Below are 21,375 nucleotides of genomic sequence, written 5' to 3' on the forward strand. Positions count from 1 at the left end.
AATTTACTTCTATTTTTCTCTCCATTATTACTTAATCCTTTTTTTTCAGAGGAAACTTGGCTCAGTTCACTGTTTCAAACATTTTATTATCATTATAGTTTTTCAAGCTCCTCTTGCTGGTCTCCAACATAGCGCTTCGTCTTAAATCTAATTAACAGGCACAAAAATAAATGCAATAATTCCTTCTCTATCTAGCTTCCAAATACGTCCTGTGCATACATATACATATATCCAGCTCGACACGGATCTTGGATCATGGATCATGGATCACGGAGCAGCGCCTACTTCATGGTGGGCATGGCCACGGCCGCCTGGGTGTGGGTCACGTCCGTCTCGCGCCACAGCTGGGTAACGGTCTTGGTCTGGGTATAGAACTTGATGCCCTGCTTGCCGTAGAAGTGATGGTCGCCGCGGAAAGAGCCGCGCGTGCCGGTGAAGGAGAACATGGGCAGGGGTACCGGAATGGGTACATTGACGCCCACCTGGCCGGCATCGATCTCGTTGACGAACTTGCGGGCAGCGGCGCCATTGGTGGTGAAGACGGCGGTGCCGTTGCCATAGGGATTGGCGTTCACAATGTCGATAGCATCGTCCAGGGTGTCGGCCTTGAGGATCACCAGGACGGGGCCGAAGATTTCCTCGGTGTAGCACTTCATGCTGGGCGTGACGTCGCTCAGAATGGTGGGGCCCACAAAGTAGCCATCCTCGTAGCCGGGCACACTGATCTTGCGTCCGTCGAGGATCAGCTTAGCGCCCTCCTTCACGCCGGACTCGATCAGATCGTTGATGCGCTGGCGGGAGGCGGCGCTGATCACGGGTCCCACATCGGTGCCGGGCACATGGCCGGCGTTCACCTTAAGCTTCTGGGCACGGTCCACCAGATCGGGGATCCAGCTCTGGGCGTCGCCCACAAAGACGGCCGTGGACAGAGCCATGCACCGCTGACCGGCAGCACCGAATGCGGCGCCGGCCAACTGGTTCAGCGTGTTCTCCTTGTTGGCATCGGCCAGAATAATGCCGTGGTTCTTGGCCCCCATGTTCGACTGCACTCGCTTGCCGTTCTTGCCGGCCCGCTCGTAGATGTACTTGCCGGCCTGGTCGGAGCCCACAAAGGACACGGCCTTGATCTCGGGCGCATCGCAAATGAAGTTGACGGCATCGTGCTGGCCATGGATGACGTTCACCACGCCGGGCGGGCACCCAGCCTCGTTCAGCAGCTCCATCAGCATCATTGTGGCGCCGGGCACGCGCTCCGAAGGCTTCAGCAGCATGGTGTTGCCGGTGGTAATGGCCACGGGGAACATCCACAGCGGAATCATGGCCGGGAAGTTGAAGGGAGCCACGCCGGCGGTGACACCCAGGGGCAGGACCAGCGAATAGGTGTCCATGTCGCGGGCCACATTCGCCACCGTCTCGCCCATCTGCAGCGATGGGATGCTGCAGCAGTGCTCCACCACCTGGAGGCCGCGCAGGACATCGCCCTCGGCATCGGCCAGGGTCTTGCCCTGCTCCTTGGTTATGTTCTTGGCCAGCTCGCCCATGTTCTCCTTGATCAGGGCCTGCAGCTTGAACATCACCTGCTGACGGGTCAGAATGGACTGATTGCTCCACGACCGGAAGGCCTTCTTGTTCGACTCCAGCGCCGTCTGCATCTCATCCTGGGTGGCCTTCGGCACGCGGGTCACCACCTTGTTGGTGGCCGGATCGTGCACATCGATCCACTCCTTCGTCTTGGACTCCACGAACTTGCCGTCGATGAAGAGCTTGGTGGTTGGAGCGGCGGAGGAGTACGTCCTCTTCGCCATCTGGCGGGCCTGGTGACGAAGAAAATGAACGAATTTTAAAAATGGTAACTAATATATTATAGTTATACTACATAATATAATTATACTACATAAATATGAGCACCTTGGGTGGACCACATTTTAATTTTTTTTTATCCTTCTTGCTTTCGTCACTAGCAGGAACCAGAGATCACTCGTTTCCTTCGTCACTAGCCTGATCATTTTCGAGTCTTCGCTTAATTTGATGCACTTGACTTTCGTTTGCAATGCAAATTGGGGAATCCTAACCTCAACCCCCGTTCAGAGTATGGGGTGGGGTGTTTTTTGTATGCTTGATAAAAACAATATAAGGGCGACACGCGGGGGGCGCCACGCCCACGCTTATCAGTGTTCATCTGGCAGACTTGCGTTTGGCTCGAGTGGAATTGTTTCGCCAACTGTTGCCTGTCCCGCTTATCTCGTTTTATTGAATTTTATGCCGCTAAATCCCCTCCCCCGGGGCAATTGTTTTTGTTTTCGCTTTATCTGCTCTCCTCTGGAACTTCTGCCTCTGCCTCTTCTCCTTGGTCCCGCAGACCCCAGCGAAATTACGTAACATGTGTTGTTGTCAATTGGCAATTTCGTTTTCACGGCCACCGCTCTGCTCTTCATCAAGTCTACTGAAGAGTGAGAGTGATGGCAAATGCACTTGAAACCGCACACACACGTGCAACCAACTGTAAGCCTCGTCAAACCGTTATGTTCGACTGGAACTCACCTCAGCGCCGATCAATCGCACAAGGGACATCTTGAGAATGGAGAAGGAGTCGGGTGGACAGTTGCCAGCAAGGAAGGATCGCTTCGGTTTGGAAATGGGGAATCGCGTGCTCTCCAAACGGTGGTTCCACTAGAACTGAACACAGCCGCCGCCTTCAGAAGTGCTGTTCCGCAGGGGGCCCGCGTATTTTTGCCCATGTGTCGTGTGTGTGTGCAGTGCGGGCTGCGGTGGTGTGATTGTTGATATACGAGTGAAAAACTGGATGGAGGCGGAGACGAAGACCACGTCAAAGTGTGCTTAACGATAGTAAATGGGATACGTACACACATCCGCACACCTTTAACGCCAGAACCTGGCGCACCAGCTGTTGTTCTTGGTACGTACATATTGTTGCTATTCTTGTTGCTGTTCGTTGGGGGCTCGTGGCATGCTTGTGTGCGTGAGCTTGTTTCGCGATGTTTGTCTTTCCATAGCGTTCTGCTCTCACGAAGAGTACGTCTGCTGGCGTGGAAAGAGAGTGATATTTTGAATGGGAAGTATGGGAACTTGTCACTGGAAAACATTAAACTAATATTAGCAACTCACGTATTAATTTTATGTCGAACATCTAATTTGTCTGAAGCATCACTCACGAAATATTACTATTTATCGATCAATGCAATATCTGAAAATATTCCAATTGGGAGTTTCATTTGTTTGAAAAGAGCAAACAATATTCGGTATTACGGCAAAAGTAAATCATTATTTATTGGGTATTTATAAACACTCACGGAGATACAAAATCAAATTGGTATTAGTGTATGCGAGTGTATTTTTCCATTAAGCGTTCACCTATACTGATAAATCTGCCAAGGCACGCGTGTCAGCCGGCATCAGTGTGGGTGAAATTTAATTTAATAAAGTTTACTCTTTCGAAGTGTGACCGCTTATTCGCTAGTTTTTCGGTATTTTTATTGGGGACATCTTGTGGTCATACTTTAGTAACCCGGTCATTTTTGAAACTGAAGTCGCGTTTAACATTTCATGTTTGGGGTTTGAATAATATTTGTTATGAGTTTTTTAAGCTTTGGTTTCTGTAAAACATTGCCTTAAAAATATAGATAAATATTGAATAAAAAAAAATGCGAATAAATAGGGTATTATCATTTCAGTCTGAAGCTTAAAACATTGTGAAGGAGTCATTTCCGACCCTATAAACTAAATATATTCTTGATCAGCACAAACAGGCGAATCTTTCTGGGTACAAAAAAAGAAACACATTTTTGGCCATTTTTTCCAGAAAATTATAAGGGGTTACATCATTAAAATTAGCAAAATTTGATAAAAATTTATATTTTTGTAAATTTTTAACTGAGTATGCAGATTTATAAACCTTTTCAAAACTAGCTCAGAACTGGCTTCCGTATCATAATTGAGGCATTTTTAGCTAAGCTATGAATTTTTTAAGCTTTGGGTTTTACAAAAAATTGCCTTAAAAATATAGATAAATATTGAATCAAGAAATGCGAATAAATAGGGTATTATCATTTCAGTCTGAAGCTTAAAACATTGTGAAGGAGTCATTTCCGACCTTATAAACTATATATATTCTTGATCAGCACAAACAGGAGAATCTTTCTGGGTACAAAAAAGGAAACACATTTTTTGGCCATTTTTTCAGAAAATTATAATGGGTTTCATCATTAAAATTAGCAAAATTTGATAAAAATTTAAATTTTTGTACGTTTTTAACTGAGTATGCAGATTTATAAACCTTTTCGAAACTAGCTCAGAACTGGCTTCCGTATCGAAATTGAGGCATTTTTGGCTAAGCTATGAATTTTTTAAGCTTTGGGTTTTACAAAAAATTGCCTGAAAAATATAGATAAATATTGAATCAAGAAATGCGAATAAATAGGGTATTATCATTTCAGTCTGAAGCTTAAAACATTGTGAAGGAGTCATTTCCGACCTTATAAACTATATATATTCTTGATCAGCACAAACAGGAGAATCTTTCTGGATACAAAAAAAGAAACACATTTTTTGGCCATTTTTTCAGAAAATTATAAGGGGTTACATCATTAAAATTAGCAAAATTTGATAAAAATTTAAATTTTTGTACATTTTTAACTGAGTATGCAGATTTATAAACCTTTTCGAAACTAGCTCAGAACTGGCTTCCGTATCGAAATTGAGGCATTTTTGGCTAAGCTATGAATTTTTTAAGCTTTGTATGCAGATTTATAAACCTTTTCAAAACTAGCTCAGAACTGGCTTCCGTATCATAATTGAGGCATTTTTAGCTAAGCTATGAATTTTTTAAGCTTTGGGTTTTACAAAAAATTGCCTTAAAAATATAGATAAATATTGAATCAAGAAATGCGAATAAATAGGGTATAATCATTTCAGTCTGAAGCTTAAAACATTGTGAAGGAGTCATTTCCGACCTTATAAACTATATATATTCTTGATCAGCACAAACAGGAGAATCTTTCTGGGTACAAAAAAGGAAACACATTTTTTGGCCATTTTTTCAGAAAATTATAATGGGTTTCATCATTAAAATTAGCAAAATTTGATAAAAATTTAAATTTTTGTACATTTTTAACTGAGTATGCAGATTTATAAACCTTTTCGAAACTAGCTCAGAACTGGCTTCCGTATCGAAATTGAGGCATTTTTGGCTAAGCTATGAATTTTTTAAGCTTTGGGTTTTACAAAAAATTGCCTGAAAAATATAGATAAATATTGAATCAAGAAATGCGAATAAATAGGGTATTATCATTTCAGTCTGAAGCTTAAAACATTGTGAAGGAGTCATCTCCGACCCTATAAACTATATATATTCTTGATCAGCACAAACAGGCGAATCTTTCTGGGTACAAAAAAAGAAGCACATTTTTTTGCCATTTTTTCAGAAAATTATAAGGGGTTACATCATTAAAATTAGCAAAATTTGATAAAAATTTAAATTTTTGTACATTTTTAACTGAGTATGCAGATTTATAAACCTTTTCGAAACTAGCTCAGAACTGGCTTCCGTATCGAAATTGAGGCATTTTTGGCTAAGCTATGAATTTTTTAAGCTTTGGGTTTTACAAAAAATTGCCTTAAAAATATAGATAAATATTGAATCAAGAAATGTGAATAAATAGGGTATTATCATTTCAGTCTGAAGCTTAAAACATTGTGAAGGAGTCATTTCCGACCTTATAAACTATATATATTCTTGATCAGCACAAACAGGAGAATCTTTCTGGGTACAAAAAAAGAAACACATTTTTTGGCCATTTTTTCAGAAAATTATAAGGGGTTACATCATTAAAATTAGCAAAATTTGATAAAAATTTAAATTTTTGTACATTTTTAACTGAGTATGCAGATTTATAAACCTTTTCAAAACTAGCTCAGAACTGGCTTCCGTATCATAATTGAGGCATTTTTAGCTAAGCTATGAATTTTTTAAGCTTTGGGTTTTACAAAAAATTGCCTTAAAAATATAGATAAATATTGAATCAAGAAATGCGAATAAATAGGGTATTATCATTTCAGTCTGAAGCTTAAAACATTGTGAAGGAGTCATTTCCGACCCTATAAACTATATATATTCTTGATCAGCACAAACAGGAGAATCTTTCTGGGTACAAAAAAAGAAGCACATTTTTTTGCCATTTTTTCAGAAAATTATAAGGGGTTACATCATTAAAATTAGCAAAATTTGATAAAAATTTAAATTTTTGTACATTTTTAACTGAGTATGCAGATTTATAAACCTTTTCGAAACTAGCTCAGAACTGGCTTCCGTATCAAAATTGAGGCATTTTTGGCTAAGCTATGAATTTTTTAAGCTTTGGGTTTTACAAAAAATTGCCTTAAAAATATAGATAAATATTGAATCAAGAAATGCGAATAAATAGGGTATTATCATTTCAGTCTGAAGCTTAAAACATTGTGAAGGAGTCATTTCCGACCTTATAAACTATATATATTCTTGATCAGCACAAACAGGAGAATCTTTCTGGATACAAAAAAAGAAACACATTTTTTGGCCATTTTTTCAGAAAATTATAAGGGGTTACATCATTAAAATTAGCAAAATTTGATAAAAATTTAAATTTTTGTACATTTTTAACTGAGTATGCAGATTTATAAACCTTTTCGAAACTAGCTCAGAACTGGCTTCCGTATCGAAATTGAGGCATTTTTGGCTAAGCTATGAATTTTTTAAGCTTTGTATGCAGATTTATAAACCTTTTCAAAACTAGCTCAGAACTGGCTTCCGTATCATAATTGAGGCATTTTTAGCTAAGCTATGAATTTTTTAAGCTTTGGGTTTTACAAAAAATTGCCTTAAAAATATAGATAAATATTGAATCAAGAAATGCGAATAAATAGGGTATTATCATTTCAGTCTGAAGCTTAAAACATTGTGAAGGAGTCATTTCCGACCTTATAAACTATATATATTCTTGATCAGCACAAACAGGAGAATCTTTCTGGGTACAAAAAAAGAAGCACATTTTTTTGCCATTTTTTCAGAAAATTATAAGGGGTTACATCATTAAAATTAGCAAAATTTGATAAAAATTTAAATTTTTGTACATTTTTAACTGAGTATGCAGATTTATAAACCTTTTCGAAACTAGCTCAGAACTGGCTTCCGTATCAAAATTGAGGCATTTTTGGCTAAGCTATGAATTTTTTAAGCTTTGGGTTTTACAAAAAATTGCCTTAAAAATATAGATAAATATTGAATCAAGAAATGCGAATAAATAGGGTATTATCATTTCAGTCTGAAGCTTAAAACATTGTGAAGGAGTCATTTCCGACCTTATAAACTATATATATTCTTGATCAGCACAAACAGGAGAATCTTTCTGGATACAAAAAAAGAAACACATTTTTTGGCCATTTTTTCAGAAAATTATAAGGGGTTACATCATTAAAATTAGCAAAATTTGATAAAAATTTAAATTTTTGTACATTTTTAACTGAGTATGCAGATTTATAAACCTTTTCGAAACTAGCTCAGAACCGGCTTCCGTATCGAAATTGAGGCATTTTTGGCTAAGCTATGAATTTTTTAAGCTTTGTATGCAGATTTATAAACCTTTTCAAAACTAGCTCAGAACTGGCTTCCGTATCATAATTGAGGCATTTTTAGCTAAGCTATGAATTTTTTAAGCTTTGGGTTTTACAAAAAATTGCCTTAAAAATATAGATAAATATTGAATCAAGAAATGCGAATAAGTAGGGTATTATCATTTCAGTCTGAAGCTTAAAACATTGTGAAGGAGGCATTTCCGACCCTATAAACTTTATATATTCTTGATCAGCACAAACAGGCGAATCTTTCTGGGTACAAAAAAAGAAACACCTTTTTTGGCCATTTTTCAGAAAATTATGAGGGGTTACATCATTAAAATTAGCATAATTTGATAAAAATTAAAATTTTTGTACATTTTTAACTGAGTATGCAGATTTATAAACCTTTTCAAAACTAGCTCAGAACTGGCTTCCGTATCGAAATTGAGGCATTTTTGGCTAAGCTATGAATTTTTTAAGCTTTGGGTTTTACAAAAAATTGCCTTAAAAATATAGATAAATATTGAATCAAGAAATGCGAATAAATAGGGTATTATCATTTCAGTCTGAAGCTTAAAACATTGTGAAGGAGTCATTTCCGACCCTATAAACTATATATATTCTTGATCAGCACAAACAGGCGAATCTTTCTGGGTACAAAAAAAGAAACACATTTTTTGGCAATTTTTTCAGAAAATTATAAGGGGTTACATCATTAAAATTAGCAAAAATTGATAAAAATTTAAATTGGTGTATATTTTTAACTGAGTATGCAGATCTATAAACCTTTTCAAAACTAGCTCAGAACTGGCTTCCGTATCGAAATTGAGGCATTTTTGGCTAAGCTATGAATTTTTTAAGCTTTGGGTTTTACAAAAAATTGCCTTAAAAATATAGATAAATATTGAATCAAGAAAAGCGAATGAATAGGGTATTATCATTTCAGTCTGAAGCTTGAAACATTGTGAAGGAGTCATTTCCGACCCTATAAACTATATATATTCTTGATCAGCACAAACTGGCGAATCTTTCTGGGTACAAAAAATGAAACACATTTTTTGGCCATTTTTCAGAAAATTTTATGGGGTTACATCATTAAAATTAGCAAAATTTGATAAAAATTTAAATTTTTGTACATTTTTAACTGAGTACGCAGATTTATAAACCTTTTCAAAACTAGCTCAGAACTGGTTTCCGTATCGAAATTGAGGCATTTTTGGCTAAGTTATGAATTTTTTAAGCTTTGGTTTTTACAAAAAATTGCCTGAAAAATATGGATAAATATTGAGCACTTTTTAAATGGTTCCTATGCGTTGGCTCCTCCATATTTGGCCCTAAAAGTAGGCTCCAGCACATGGCCAAATATCCAATTGCATACTTTTGTTTACCTTTGCTCACATAGAATGGAATTTAATTAAGCTTTTCCCAATCATTAACGAGTGCTGCGATCGCTTCTGGTGCTGTGTGCTAGGAGCAAACATTGGGCGAACATTCTGCTTCATCTTGGATTAGGTCAGACCCAAACGAGGTCAAGACTCGTCCGGCATTGAACCGAGCACCGAAGTACCTGTTGCATTAGGTAATGTAAGCACACAACATGTGCCTCACCTGCTTCTCTGCTCCACCTGAGTGGAAACGTATAAAGGTGCGGCAGGCAGGTGAGGGTGGCTTAGACCGAGGCTAGACTATGGAGGCGAGTCAATGGATTATCTTCACCTGCGTTCTCCTGGGGACGATTTTCCTCGCCTTGGCTGGTAGCACAGATCCCCCGTTGGAGGAAAGCAGCCTGCAGTTGAATCTGTTTCTGGAGGCAATCAATGAACTCGAACGCCAGCGAGTCCAGGAAAATGCAGCAGGATGGAGCCATAAACCCAACTCTGTTAAACAGCGCCCCAATAGCAAGAAAATGAATTGGAATCGCAAGCGTAGGGGTTTTCCAGGGTCTAAAAACCTGGAAAGTCGGTCATTTGCCGCCTATTCATCCTCCATTTCGGATCCACCCAATCCCGATTACATCAACGTAAAGGACTATGAACCCACACCTCCTCCATGGTGGTTCAACATTAATTAATTACTAAGATTTGGGGCAATTCATTCTCCCTTTTTTTTTTGGTGTAAATATATACATAAGTGGAGATTTTTGTATTTATATTTAATGACTCAAATCGCTCGATCCACTAGTTCTTGGGCTTTTTAAAAGAATCGAAAGTCTAGAAACCATCCTTAAATATAAAGGAAAAGCTAAACTGTTGATATATAAAAATGTAAATATTATATATAGAGTATACAAAGTTTGGCATGCCGGAGTTTGCTTTCTTTCTTGTCTATGATGTATTTTAGGGTTTCATAATAACAAACCCAATAATAAGCCGATGTATTCTACAAGAGCTAAAACCGGTTACGAACGAAACTTCAGAAATGAGCGTATATATTTTGTGGGCTCGTCCTTTGTTGTTGTTGTTGGTTTACCAACCTTTCTTTGTGTGCTTTTTGCCATTGTTTCAATTTGTTTGCTTTGATTCGATTCGATCTATTTCGATCCGATGGAGCAAAGTGGAATGTTAGGATTGATTGATTGATGGATGCATTGCATTGGTAGCAGTTTCATTCAGCCTTGCCTCTCTGGGCAGAGGGCGATCGCCAAAAAAGGGGTGTGCTAGGTCACTCATTCACTTTATTCGAACAGCTTGCCGCCGACTCGAATAGTTTGAATACCCCTTAATTGGGTTGGTAATAGAAGTATGGATTTATTTGTATACAAGTGCAAAGAGATAAAGGTGAACTAAAATTAATATTAAACATGAAATCATATTCGACCCTTGTAAAGAATATATAGATTATTGATCAATGAAATGCTTGGAGAAATGAACTCATTGAGGAAATAATGGGAACACACAGCTTCCATCATGACTGTCCAGCTGATGAATTAAATGCTGGAAGCAAATTCATTGCGGCTCTAAATTCATTTAATTTTTTTCCAGCAATTCATTTGCAGCCTTGACACCGGGGCGTATGCGTAATCACAAATTTAAAAAAATCACAGCAAAAAAAAGAGGGAGGAGAAAAACAAAGCGGAACTTTTCGCTTACAGTTTCATACTTTTGCAATTGGCCAATTTGCGAATGCAGCTTTCGGCTGTCGTCAAAGGCAAAGGCAATCGGGAAGCAGAGCGTGGCCATCACAAGGCCGGTCGTTTAGCCCGGCTTAGACTCGGTTTTGGCCAAAACCTACCCATCCGTCTGGTGATTCCGGCGTAACACTTAGAACCACACTTAGGTCTCCGTTTAGCAGCAGTTGTTCAAACAGAAATTAGCTTCTATTCTGCGTTCTGTGTTCAGCTTCAGTTGATAATTAAACAAGTTGTTCTTGCTGCCGCCGCGCTTTCCCATCGCTAATATTTTAATTGGCCAAGACAAAGGCACAGTTTTTATGCATAATTAGAGACTTAGAATTCGGACTTGGAATAAAACACTAATTAGCCATTACACTTGAAAAGGCAGCGGGGAGTGTATCGTTTCGCCACGTTGGAGTGTTGGTGTGTTGGAGTGTTGGAGTGTTGGAGTGATCCATCGATGGCTGTGCTAACCCTGGACGAGTTCAGCCACTTCCTACACGCTCCGAAATCTGTAAGCTTTCCAATTCGAGACCTTGAACTTCAGTCCCACCTATCCACAGGGGGGTTGTGCCTGGAAATCGATTCAATTTATATTTGAAATTCAGAGTTAATGAGTTAATCCCAAAAGTGTAATGATGCCATTATACATATATCAGGAGAGGGAGAAGAAGGAAGCAACTGATTTAAATTGATTTTAATTGATAACTAATTGCGGCAAGGTAATGCCAAAGCTCGACACTGGACGACATGCCTGTGACGTTTCTGTGTTCGTTTTCGTTTTCATTTTCAATTTCAATTTCGCTTTCGTTTTCGGTTTCAATGTTGCATGGCATGGCAAAGTCTTTAGCCAGCTAATTGGCAGAAACAACAACTTTTCACCAGGAAATCAATAAGCGTCGGAGAAAAGCGAAAAGACAACGCACGCACAGCAAATATCGGACTCTAATTTCAGGTGTTTCTCAATCTTTCTGTCCCAAGAAAGTGAGACCCTGACCAGCGCAACGGGTGCAAACATAGCCCAATTTTAATTGTGCTAAAAGCCAAACAACACCTGGATTCTGGTTCCATTTCACACTCACCTGTGTATATAAGACCGCAGCATGTCACTTTCTCCGCTCACTCTGAAAACCGAAGGCGTTCCCATCATGAAGCGGTTCCTCCATCATATCCTTATCCTCATCCTGATGGGTTCCCTCGCGACAGCTGGATCCCCGAATTACTATGACTGGGGGGACGATTCGTCCAACGGAGACTCGGAATCGGGCGACTCCTTCCTGAGTCAAGGCAATGTTCAGCAGGATTACCTGAACGTAGGTGACTATGTCCGCCAGCCACCTCCATGGTGGTTCTAGATTCTCTCAATTTCCATATTCTAATCTATATTTCATTTCACAACTGACTGTTATGTTACTCTTATGTTATTTATATTCTATTTAATAAACACCGCCCCATACTCTTATGATTATTCCGATTATTGTTCAAGTTCTTGGTATATTTCTTATTCAAATGAATGTTGTGAATGTTGTTCTCTCGAAATCTTGGCCAACTCCTTTGGTCTGTAATTTATACGTCTTGCTCCAAGGCAACTTTAAAGCATTTTTCAGTAAGTAAGCCAGTTGGATTATCTCGGAATCAACGCACTTGTTGAAACATTCAGCTAATGGAAATGTTTCGCCTTGCATTATGGTCAGTTTATTGATTATCAATCGATTACCACATTGAGCCGCTAAAAGAGCCAGACAAAAATGGTGCTTACGATGGCTTAAGATAAGTCATAAATTTCGAAGGCAGCCCGCTGATTAATGCGAAATTACTTATCCCCCACAAGCGATCTTTTATCCGCACCATTTGCTTAAAGCGGCATTTTCCACAACTGCCTCCGCTTTTCCTCTTGCGTGACAAGTGCGCCGCAATTGCGGCCAAATTGATGTCTGTGGCAACATTTTGAATGCAACCTGAAAGAGTTGCACGGAAAAGTAGCTGCAGCCTGATTTATTTACTTAATGTTGCTATTGAAAAGAGATCATGATGCACTGGCAAAAACGAAATGTGATTACCAGATTGATGTGATTTAAGATCTCACATCTCAGAGATAGCAACATTTCAGCGCACTATCCATTGTATTTGAAATTGAAATAGTAAACTACAATTCATTTTTGTAAATAATCTGCAGTGCATCCGCTAAGAGGACCCACACGAGCCGTGATAGTGAGCAGGAAATCTTTGTGGCCCCGCCGATTTTGGCCAATTGAAATAAATCCGGCCAACGGTCAGGGCCATGGACATTGAACTTGAAACCGAATTGAAAGAAACGAACGGAAAACTGAGCTTGAGCAACAGGTTTCCCACTGGCCGGGCCAAAAAAGCGAACCCCCCGAACGGAGGATGGTCGTCTCTGACCAAAAGCGGATGCCTTGAAAAACTGTCTGGAAAAACAAAAAATCAAGGAGGAAAAACGGGCAATGTCAGCGCAGCTCGTTGCGGTTTATTTTCCGCCCAAATCAACCGATCCGATAATGCCACTAATGTCTCGCTAGCAGGTTGCATTGCATAATTGCAATTATGCCAAAGAGTGCGGATCCGATCCGATCCGATCCGAGGAGTCTTTTGGCCACTTAGCGTCATTTGATAATGTTGTTTTGTTTCGCTTTTCGTTGGCTGGAAAAACTCGTTTTAATTATTGGGAAAAGCAATGCGTATAAATCAAAATAAACAAACAAGAAAGAGTCGAATTTGTACACCCTCGCTGATAGCATTACTTTTATTCTTGGTATAGGGGTTAGGTCTCAATATCATCTTCTACACAAAACCTCTCTGACTAGTCTATATCCTTGATGTTTTCCAGGACTTTTATAAGGATAGTGCTGTAATATTCCTCTGGGTTGAATAGTTGGTTTATTTCTTATAAGAGTATGTATGCAAGAGTGTAATAAGAGAAAAACTAAAACTTATTAGACATCCCACGACAAGCTGCAGACAACAAAAACTAAAACATAAATTAAAACACAAAACGAGTCAATTCAATTTAAATGATAGGTTCAACGGCTGCTGTTGCTGTTGCTGCTTTTGTTGCTGCTGTTGCTGCTTTTGTTGCTGACTTTGTTGCTGCTGCTGTTGTTGCTGTTGCTGCTGTTGCTGTTGCTGCTGTTGCTGTTGCTGCTGCTGTTGTCGCTGTTGCTGTTGCTGCTGTTGCTGCTGTTGTTGCTGCTGCTGTTACTGCTCCTAATGTTGCTGTTGCTGCTGCTGCTGTTGTTGCTGTTGCTGTTGCTGTTGCTGCTGTTGCTGCTGTTGTTGCTGTTGCTGTTGCTGCTGCTGCTGCTGCTGCTGCTGTTGCTGTTGCTGTTGCTGTTGCTGTTGCTGCTGCTGTTACTGCTCCTAATGTTGCTGATCGCATCATTAATAGCATCCAGTTATGCAACACTCAACACCAACTCGCACCGCACACACAATTAATTAATTAATAAAACGCACTGGTTGTTTAAATGCGTGGCTTTTTATGGTCCGATCCGCCGATCGCAATAAATTCAGGCAGCATTACCTGTAGTTATGTGGAGCATATTTCGTGTGCTGCGTGTCTGTGAGGATTTATTTCGACTTCTTCTGATTTCAGTGCAATTATGTTTGTTTCTCTACCAACTGTGGGTGAGCTGTTGAGACTTAGAATGCGGCCAAGGGATCAAGTTGAACCACTTTTCTGCATTGCCACTAAATTAGCATCGTACTAAGTTACAAATTAAGAGCTAAAAATGTCATAAAATTTACCTGATTTTGCAATTAATGTCAGGTGAATTAATGAGTATTGGAATGCCTTAAATGTATAGCAGAATAATGAAATCATTTCTTTATTAAATTGGGGGTTGCAGTGTATGTATTTTGTTTTGCTAATAAGTATATATATTATATTTACAACATTTTAATTGTAATTCTTCCAAGTGTACACCAGTCTTTAGGTGTTTAGGATTAATGCAAACCACTTCATCAGTGGAGGTCGTAAACACATTGCAGCCCACTTTGCATTACTTCATTATGCGATATTCTGGTTTTATGTTTTCCTTACTTTTCGGCTGACCATAAATACACATAGATTGGCCCAAGAGTCTTGCGGACGCCTACGGGGGACTGAGTTTTCAGTTTTCGCATTCGGTTGCACTTTTCAGATCTTGCGGCGATGGCCATTAGAGCAGAGCATTCATTACGCACAACGCCACTCAAAGGGGATGCCCTAAAAGCCAGGTGAGAAGAAGACAAGTGACGGCTCAGGACCACAAGTGGCAAGTTGTTGCAGTTTCTGCAACCGCGATACAGTGATACCTTCTTCTTATGCAACCTGGTTGTATCTGAAGTCACTGCAATGCCTCACAGACCCAACTCATAATTGGTGGAAGCCAAACACTTGACCCTCAACAAATTGTGAATCATCGAAAGCGTTCAATCGAAAGCCAAAACTAAAGGCAATTCAATCGAAAACTAGCTCGAGTCGTGGTTGCTTTTAATGTGATTACTGAATGCTCTTTTAAATTGTGTATAATAGTTTATGTGTTATAATTTATCCTTAATTTCCATGTCCTGAGTGAGGGATATTTCCATATTCTTGACTGAAGAACATATTTTTCAGCTTGATACTTTCATCATATTTGAAAGAATACTATATTACTTATCACTTAATCGTATGACACTTTATACTTGAAGTTTTTGTTTTAATTCATTTGTAACTGTAACAACTTAAGTAGGTGTTCGGTTTAAACCCAATACCCTTTTCAAAAGAATATTGAAAATGGCAAAACCTATATACAATATTTACCTGTTTATTACCGGCGAAAGGTGTGTTGGCTATGATTCAGTGCTATGATTGTTAAACGGAACTCGGAGGCGGCCGCCTAAAAATGCGTAAAAATCAATCATGGAAGACAAAAGCCCCCCGAAATGCTCCATGGGAACTATCTACTACCAACTACCAACTACCAACTACCAACTAGATACCAATATGGCCCAAAGAAACACTCGACTCGATCTGTGTCCAGCCGAAGTTCGAGTGCCGAGGAGGCGACGCCTTCGCTGGCCTGTCTTCGACTTCGTCGTCGTCTCGGACTTGGTCTTCGGAGCAAAAAAACCTCATATAAAACGTGGCCGACATAATGTGGCCAACAGTCGTAAGCGCGCCACGGTCCACAGAAGAGGATAAACAATAGATAATATAAATATTAGCACGGATTAGTTTCTTTTTTTTTTTGCTGTTCTGTTGCCTTGCAATACATATCCTTGAATCGGTTCCCCCCCCAAGTGTCTGTGTTGGCCAAGTTGTTGTCTGTAGTAGTTGCCCCGAGAAGTGTGCCATGATGTTGTTGCAGAACAACGGAGGTATCCTGCCGCTGATCCTGCTGACGCTGTCCGCGTCTCCTTCGTGGGCCGCCTACAAGCTGCAGGAGAGGTACAGCTGGAACCAGCTGGACTTTGCCTTCCCGAACTCCAGGCTCAAGGAGCAGGCCCTGGCCAGCGGCGACTACATCCCCCAGAATGGACTGCCCGTCGGCGTCGAGCACTTTGGCAACCGGCTCTTTGTCACCGTTCCCCGCTGGCGAGATGGTAAGTTAATTTGGCCAAATCCATGCCTGAACATGCAGATTGCTATGGCAACATATCGAAAGTCTTTTGGGCATCATTAGCACCTGCTGCTAATTGGGTGCGGAATTGAGGTGATTGGGAAATTGCAGTCACTCCGTTTATATGGTCTGATTGACTAATCTCTGGTTGCTAAACAATTGAGGAGCAAGCCAGAGATTGGTGTCTTAAATTGTGTAAACAATTCTCTAAAGATTTGTACACATATATCTATCATTTGAAATAGAGTTGCAAGTCTTTTGGTTTATCTAACAACTAATGGGGTCTCATAAGAAAAAACGAATTCACTTCCGGCTTCCAAAGAACCTTGCTTGGAAAATGTGTCAAACTTTTGCCTTTTTGATGGGCATGACAGGGTCAGGTCGGACCTCCGAGTTGACCTTTCATAAATCCGGTGCGCATTCAGGTGTTGCATTTACATTTCTGAAACAATTAACCGTTGTAACGTGGACTCGGCATTGGCATTATATATTTATGGTATTATATGACGACCATCCGAGGCAGTGTGTATTATTCGATTCGTCTGGTGAAGGCTTCTTCAGGGTCGCCTTGGCGTTACACAAATGGAAATGGAAATCCAATCACAGACAATAGCATATTATATGGCATTATGCCATTAACCCATGATTAGCTTTCAGTTGAATCGAAGTGAGAGTTGCACAAAACCGCTGTCCAAACAGATTCGATGTTATTGTGGAACAAATTTACAGATTTGCAAAGATTTATTTTTAGCAATATTCAATACTAAGGGAGCAGAGCAGAGTTCCAGAAGCTTAGCAATGAAATCAATCGAATTGGGTAATACCTTCAATATTGAATCAAATTCAAAGCAATTATTCAGTCCCTAACTTCTGACATAGCCTTGGGGTTGAGAATGCCAAGTAAATGATTTTTCGAATATCCGCAAAAGACTAGAAGGCCAAAATAAGGCAAGCAAGCAAACAAAAAAGGCCCAAATAAAGACCAAAAGTACGTGAAAGTTGCGGCAAAGGCAAAGGCTTAATGCTTGAATGGCCATCAAAGCAAATCAATTAGTTTGAGCAAATCTGCGGTGGCAAGACAGCACAATAACCGAACAGGTAGACAACACCTGCAGTTGACATTAACGAGTTATGATTTATGCCTCATTATGCAAATCCATTTGGCCAAGAAGGGCGGCTGAAATCAGACAGATATTGCTACAGATATCGATATCTGTTCTCACATTCCTAATGAGCTATGCGACAGGATTACAAATTGAAATCGAGTCTGGGACGGTTACATGCCATGAGTCAAACGTGTAATTGAAATTGAAATGAGAATGCGAAATTGAAACTGAAACTGAAACTGAAACTGAAACAGAGAACCGGAGAATTGGCAACATTAATTGGCTGGATAATAACGAGCTCGGAGTTTCAAGACAACTCCGTATTTCATATAAATTCATTAAGCTCCCAGACAGCCTCCCAGTCTCCGGTCATTTGGCCATTCAGTCATTTAGCCACTTGAGCCACTGAGCCACAAAGTGGACACAAACATTAGCCACACGATGTGTGGCCCATTCCAAGTCCAAATCCAAGTCCAACTCCAAGTCACAGGCTCAATCTCCATCACAAATGAGTTTGCAAAAAGTGACTGACTTTTGAGGGCGGAAACTCGGAATCTGGAATCTGATTTACACAGATTAGCTTTACAAAGTTGGCGGCAGGCAGCACAAAAAATCAAAAAATAAAGATATAAAGAATCAATTAAGAGCACTGTTATTATTTATTATTATTTATTGAGCAATTATCAAGATAAAATGATATTTCATAGTCTTCAGTAGAAGATCTTCTAATTAATTTATGGTGTGTATCTGTATGTACAAGAAACATTGAAAGATTTAAGCTAGTATTACTTGTGACTAATCGTTCATGGTTTTTCATGTGAATAACTGGCTTGGGAAATCCCCGTTCCATTTTCCACACAGATTTGCTAAACTTTACACAAATTGAAAGGTGTTGATGGGGCGGAAAAATCGCTGTCGCCTCTATTTTATCGATGATGATGAATGGGGAGTTTCCGAAATGAGGAGGGAGTTGCTCAGGGGGCGTGGCAATGCCGCCCGCTACCAGAAAACCAGAAACATATGGCTGGAAATTGGCCAAGAGAGACGGAGACGAGGTGGCTCCGACGAGGAGCAATTGGAGCGGAAATCATCGTCGACTGACACTGTATTGATGGTGATGTCAGAGCTCCTCAGTGCGTTGCCTCAGCTGCTTCAATGCGGGGCCTAATGACATCGGAAATTGCACGCAATTTGAACACAAACTGCCAACTGCAATCTGCACCAAATGTGGCTTAATCCTCACATAAACACATTTGGCCAAAAGCAGCCACTTAACCAAATACAGAACTTCCAGAATTTTGACACATTTTTGCCAGTGATTAATTTCCATTTCAAGTTCCGCTTAACCAAGTTAAATTTATGATGAAGTAATGGGCATTTTATGACTTGGTTTAAAAGGTTTTGAATGAGCTTAGGGATATTAATAAGTTAAGCTTTAATTATATGAGATTTTTATAATTTCAACAGGCATTCCGGCCACTCTGACCTATATCAATATGGACCACAGCCTCACGGGCTCACCGGAACTGATTCCGTATCCGGATTGGCGGGCAAACACGGCCGGAGATTGCGCGAATAGCATCACCACGGCGTATCGCATCAAGGTGGACGAGTGCGGACGTCTTTGGGTGCTGGACACCGGCACCGTGGGCATTGGGAACACCACCAGGAACCCATGTCCGTACGCGGTGAATGTCTTTGACCTGACCACGGACACTCGCATCCGGCGCTACGAGCTGCCGGCAGTGGACACCAATCCGAACACATTCATAGCCAACATTGCGGTGGACATTGGCAAGAATTGTGACGATGCCTATGCCTATTTTGCGGACGAGCTGGGCTACGGATTGATTGCGTATTCCTGGGAGCTGAACAAGTCCTGGCGCTTCTCGGCGCACTCGTACTTCTTCCCGGATCCCCTGAGGGGTGACTTCAACATCGCCGGCATCAACTTCCAGTGGGGCGAGGAGGGCATCTTCGGGATGTCCCTGTCCCCCATCCGGTCGGATGGGTTCAGGACGCTGTACTTCAGCCCCCTGGCCAGCCACCGGCAGTTCGCCGTCTCCACGAGGATCCTGCGGGACGAGACCCGCACGGAGGACAGCTACCACGACTTTGTGGCCCTGGATGAGCGCGGTCCGAACGCCCACACCACGTCCCGGGTGATGAGCGACGACGGGGTGGAGCTGTTCAACTTGATCGACCAGAATGCCGTCGGATGCTGGCACTCCTCGATGCCGTACTCGCCGCAGTTCCACGGCATCGTGGACCGGGACGACGTCGGCCTGGTCTTCCCCGCCGACGTCAAGATCGATGAGAACAAGAACGTGTGGGTCCTTTCGGATCGGATGCCCGTCTTCCTGCTCTCCGACCTGGACTATGCGGACACCAACTTCCGGATCTACACAGCTCCGCTGGCAACGCTCGTGGAGAACACCGTTTGCGATCTAAGGAACAATGCCTACGGACCCCCAAACACGGTTTCCATTCCGAAGCAGCCTGCTCTGCCGATTGGTCCTCCCCTGTACACCAAACAGTATCGTCCTGCCCTGCCCCTGAAGCCTCAGACGAGCTGGGGACCATCACCTCCTCCTCCGATTCCGCCCAGTCGCACCTACTTGCCGGCCAATCCGGGACCAGTCTCCAGCGTTAGCGTCTCCACGAACACCGTGGGCCCGGCCGGAGTGGAGGTGCCCAAGGCGTACATCTTCAACCAGCACAATGGCATCAACTACGAGACCAGTGGCCCCCACCTCTTCCCCACCCACCAGCCCATGTCTCCTGTCCAGGATGGTGGCCTAAAGACCTACGTCAATGCCCGCCAGTCCGGCTGGTGGCACCACCAGCATCAGGGTTAGGTCAGCGAATCGCGGATCACGGATCACGGATCGCAAATCCCAGACAGAAACCGGATACGGGACACAACACAGCACACTTCATTCACACTCGCTTCTTCTAGGATAGATTTAAAGACCGGAAAGGGAAAGGGATGTGAGAGCCACGAGAAGGATCAGCATCATCATCAGCAGCACCAGGAAGCAAGGAGGATATTTAATAGATTCACAGATGAGGAGAATGTTACCTAGTTATTCGTTATTTAAACAAGAAATAAAACGAGCTTTTTTTTTAAACCTAAATTAAGTGGCCGAGTGGTTTTTCATTTTATTATTTAAGTTGGAATAAAGAGCAAAATGTTAATACATCCAATTAAAACAGAGCTTCATTGGTTCGACGAATGGAATTATAATGAACATTTTTAGGAGCAGGGTTTGGCAGATAGACTTTTTTTTTGACACAAGGACTTCAAGGCTGACTAGATGGCAAGATTTAGGTTTAAAGTTTAAGTACAAAATCACAATAATTTTTAAAAAGCATAAATTATACAATATATAAATACCCAAACTAGAGGAAATCTTAGTTATGAGTTTTTTAAGCATTGGTTTCTAAAAAAATTTGAATAAAAATATAGATAAATATTGACGAAGAATGCGAATTAATAAGGTATTATATTATATTATTATTTAAGTCTGAAACTTATAACCCTCTGAAGGAGTAATTTTGAATCCTAAGATAAGTCAAGCATACATGGCGTATACTTAACGTAAATCCCTTAAATTAAGTATACGCCATGTGTGCCTGAAGGGAGAAAAGTTTACAAATTTATACAAAGTGCAAATCAACTTTATCTTAAACTAGATATATGTTAAAAAGTAGAAAAAAATATAATTTGTATTATAAAACTTTCTTTATAAGGTCAGCAGTGTCCTTAAACTCAACTCGCTCACCCTTGGGATTGGAATAGACTCTTTTCATCCCTTCATTTGTTGGTCCTTGGCGGTTGTGGAATCCTTTTGGCTCTTGATTGTTTTGGAATCGATTCTTCTCTCTGCACTCCCTTAGCTGTCTTATTCGCAAGATTATCCAGATCAGCTTCGAATCGATATAT

The 21,375-nt window shown here is 40.9% G+C and overlaps 4 protein-coding genes across 5 annotated transcripts; 3 read left to right on the top strand and 1 right to left on the bottom strand.

The window, feature by feature from the left end:
• Positions 1–65: 65 nt before the first annotated feature.
• On the bottom strand, positions 66–2,682 carry LOC110185512 (putative methylmalonate-semialdehyde/malonate-semialdehyde dehydrogenase [acylating], mitochondrial). Its single transcript, XM_020954406.2, has 2 exons — positions 2,542–2,682; positions 66–1,814 (listed from the first exon to the last, which is right to left on the bottom strand). The coding sequence occupies exons 1-2, from the start codon at positions 2,569–2,571 to the stop codon at positions 282–284; spliced, it is 1,563 nt and encodes a 520-aa protein (XP_020810065.2). The 5' UTR covers positions 2,572–2,682; the 3' UTR covers positions 66–281.
• On the top strand, positions 2,427–20,636 carry y (L-dopachrome tautomerase yellow). Of its 2 annotated transcripts, none has more exons than XM_086826110.1 (2): positions 2,427–2,917; positions 18,897–20,636. In XM_086826110.1, exon 2 carries the CDS (start codon positions 18,926–18,928, stop codon positions 20,285–20,287), a length of 1,362 nt encoding a protein of 453 aa, XP_086682236.1. In that variant the 5' UTR covers positions 2,427–2,917; positions 18,897–18,925; the 3' UTR covers positions 20,288–20,636. The 2 variants fall into 2 exon arrangements, with proteins under 2 accessions (XP_086682236.1, XP_020810064.1); XM_020954405.2 differs by lacking the exon at positions 2,427–2,917 and adding an exon at positions 15,550–16,306.
• On the top strand, positions 9,296–9,679 carry LOC110185533 (uncharacterized). The gene has a single exon (XM_020954440.2). The coding sequence runs from the start codon at positions 9,296–9,298 to the stop codon at positions 9,677–9,679; it is 384 nt and encodes a 127-aa protein (XP_020810099.2).
• On the top strand, positions 11,449–12,185 carry LOC147644607 (uncharacterized). Its single transcript, XM_086826115.1, has one exon. The coding sequence runs from the start codon at positions 11,824–11,826 to the stop codon at positions 12,073–12,075; it is 252 nt and encodes an 83-aa protein (XP_086682241.1). The 5' UTR covers positions 11,449–11,823; the 3' UTR covers positions 12,076–12,185.
• Positions 20,637–21,375: the final 739 nt, after the last annotated feature.

This window comes from Drosophila serrata, unplaced genomic scaffold, assembly GCF_035046125.1.
Source record: "Drosophila serrata isolate PLE 108 unplaced genomic scaffold, ASM3504612v1 contig_130, whole genome shotgun sequence".
NCBI lineage: Eukaryota > Metazoa > Arthropoda > Insecta > Diptera > Drosophilidae > Drosophila > Drosophila serrata.

Coding starts and splice junctions, on each gene's coding strand:
- LOC110185512 (XM_020954406.2), bottom strand. CDS start 2,571: ATGTCCCTTGTGCGATTGATCGGCGCTGAG. Junction 1,815..2,541: donor TGCGATTGATCGGCGCTGAG/GTGAGTTCCAGT, acceptor CTTCGTCACCAG/GCCCGCCAGATGGCGAAGAG.
- LOC110185533 (XM_020954440.2), top strand. CDS start 9,296: ATGGAGGCGAGTCAATGGATTATCTTCACCTGCGTTCTCCTGGGGACG.
- LOC147644607 (XM_086826115.1), top strand. CDS start 11,824: ATGTCACTTTCTCCGCTCACTCTGAAAACCGAAGGCGTTCCCATCATG.
- y (XM_020954405.2), top strand. CDS start 16,057: ATGATGTTGTTGCAGAACAACGGAGGTATCCTGCCGCTGATCCTGCTG. Junction 16,307..18,896: donor CGTTCCCCGCTGGCGAGATG/GTAAGTTAATTT, acceptor TAATTTCAACAG/GCATTCCGGCCACTCTGACC.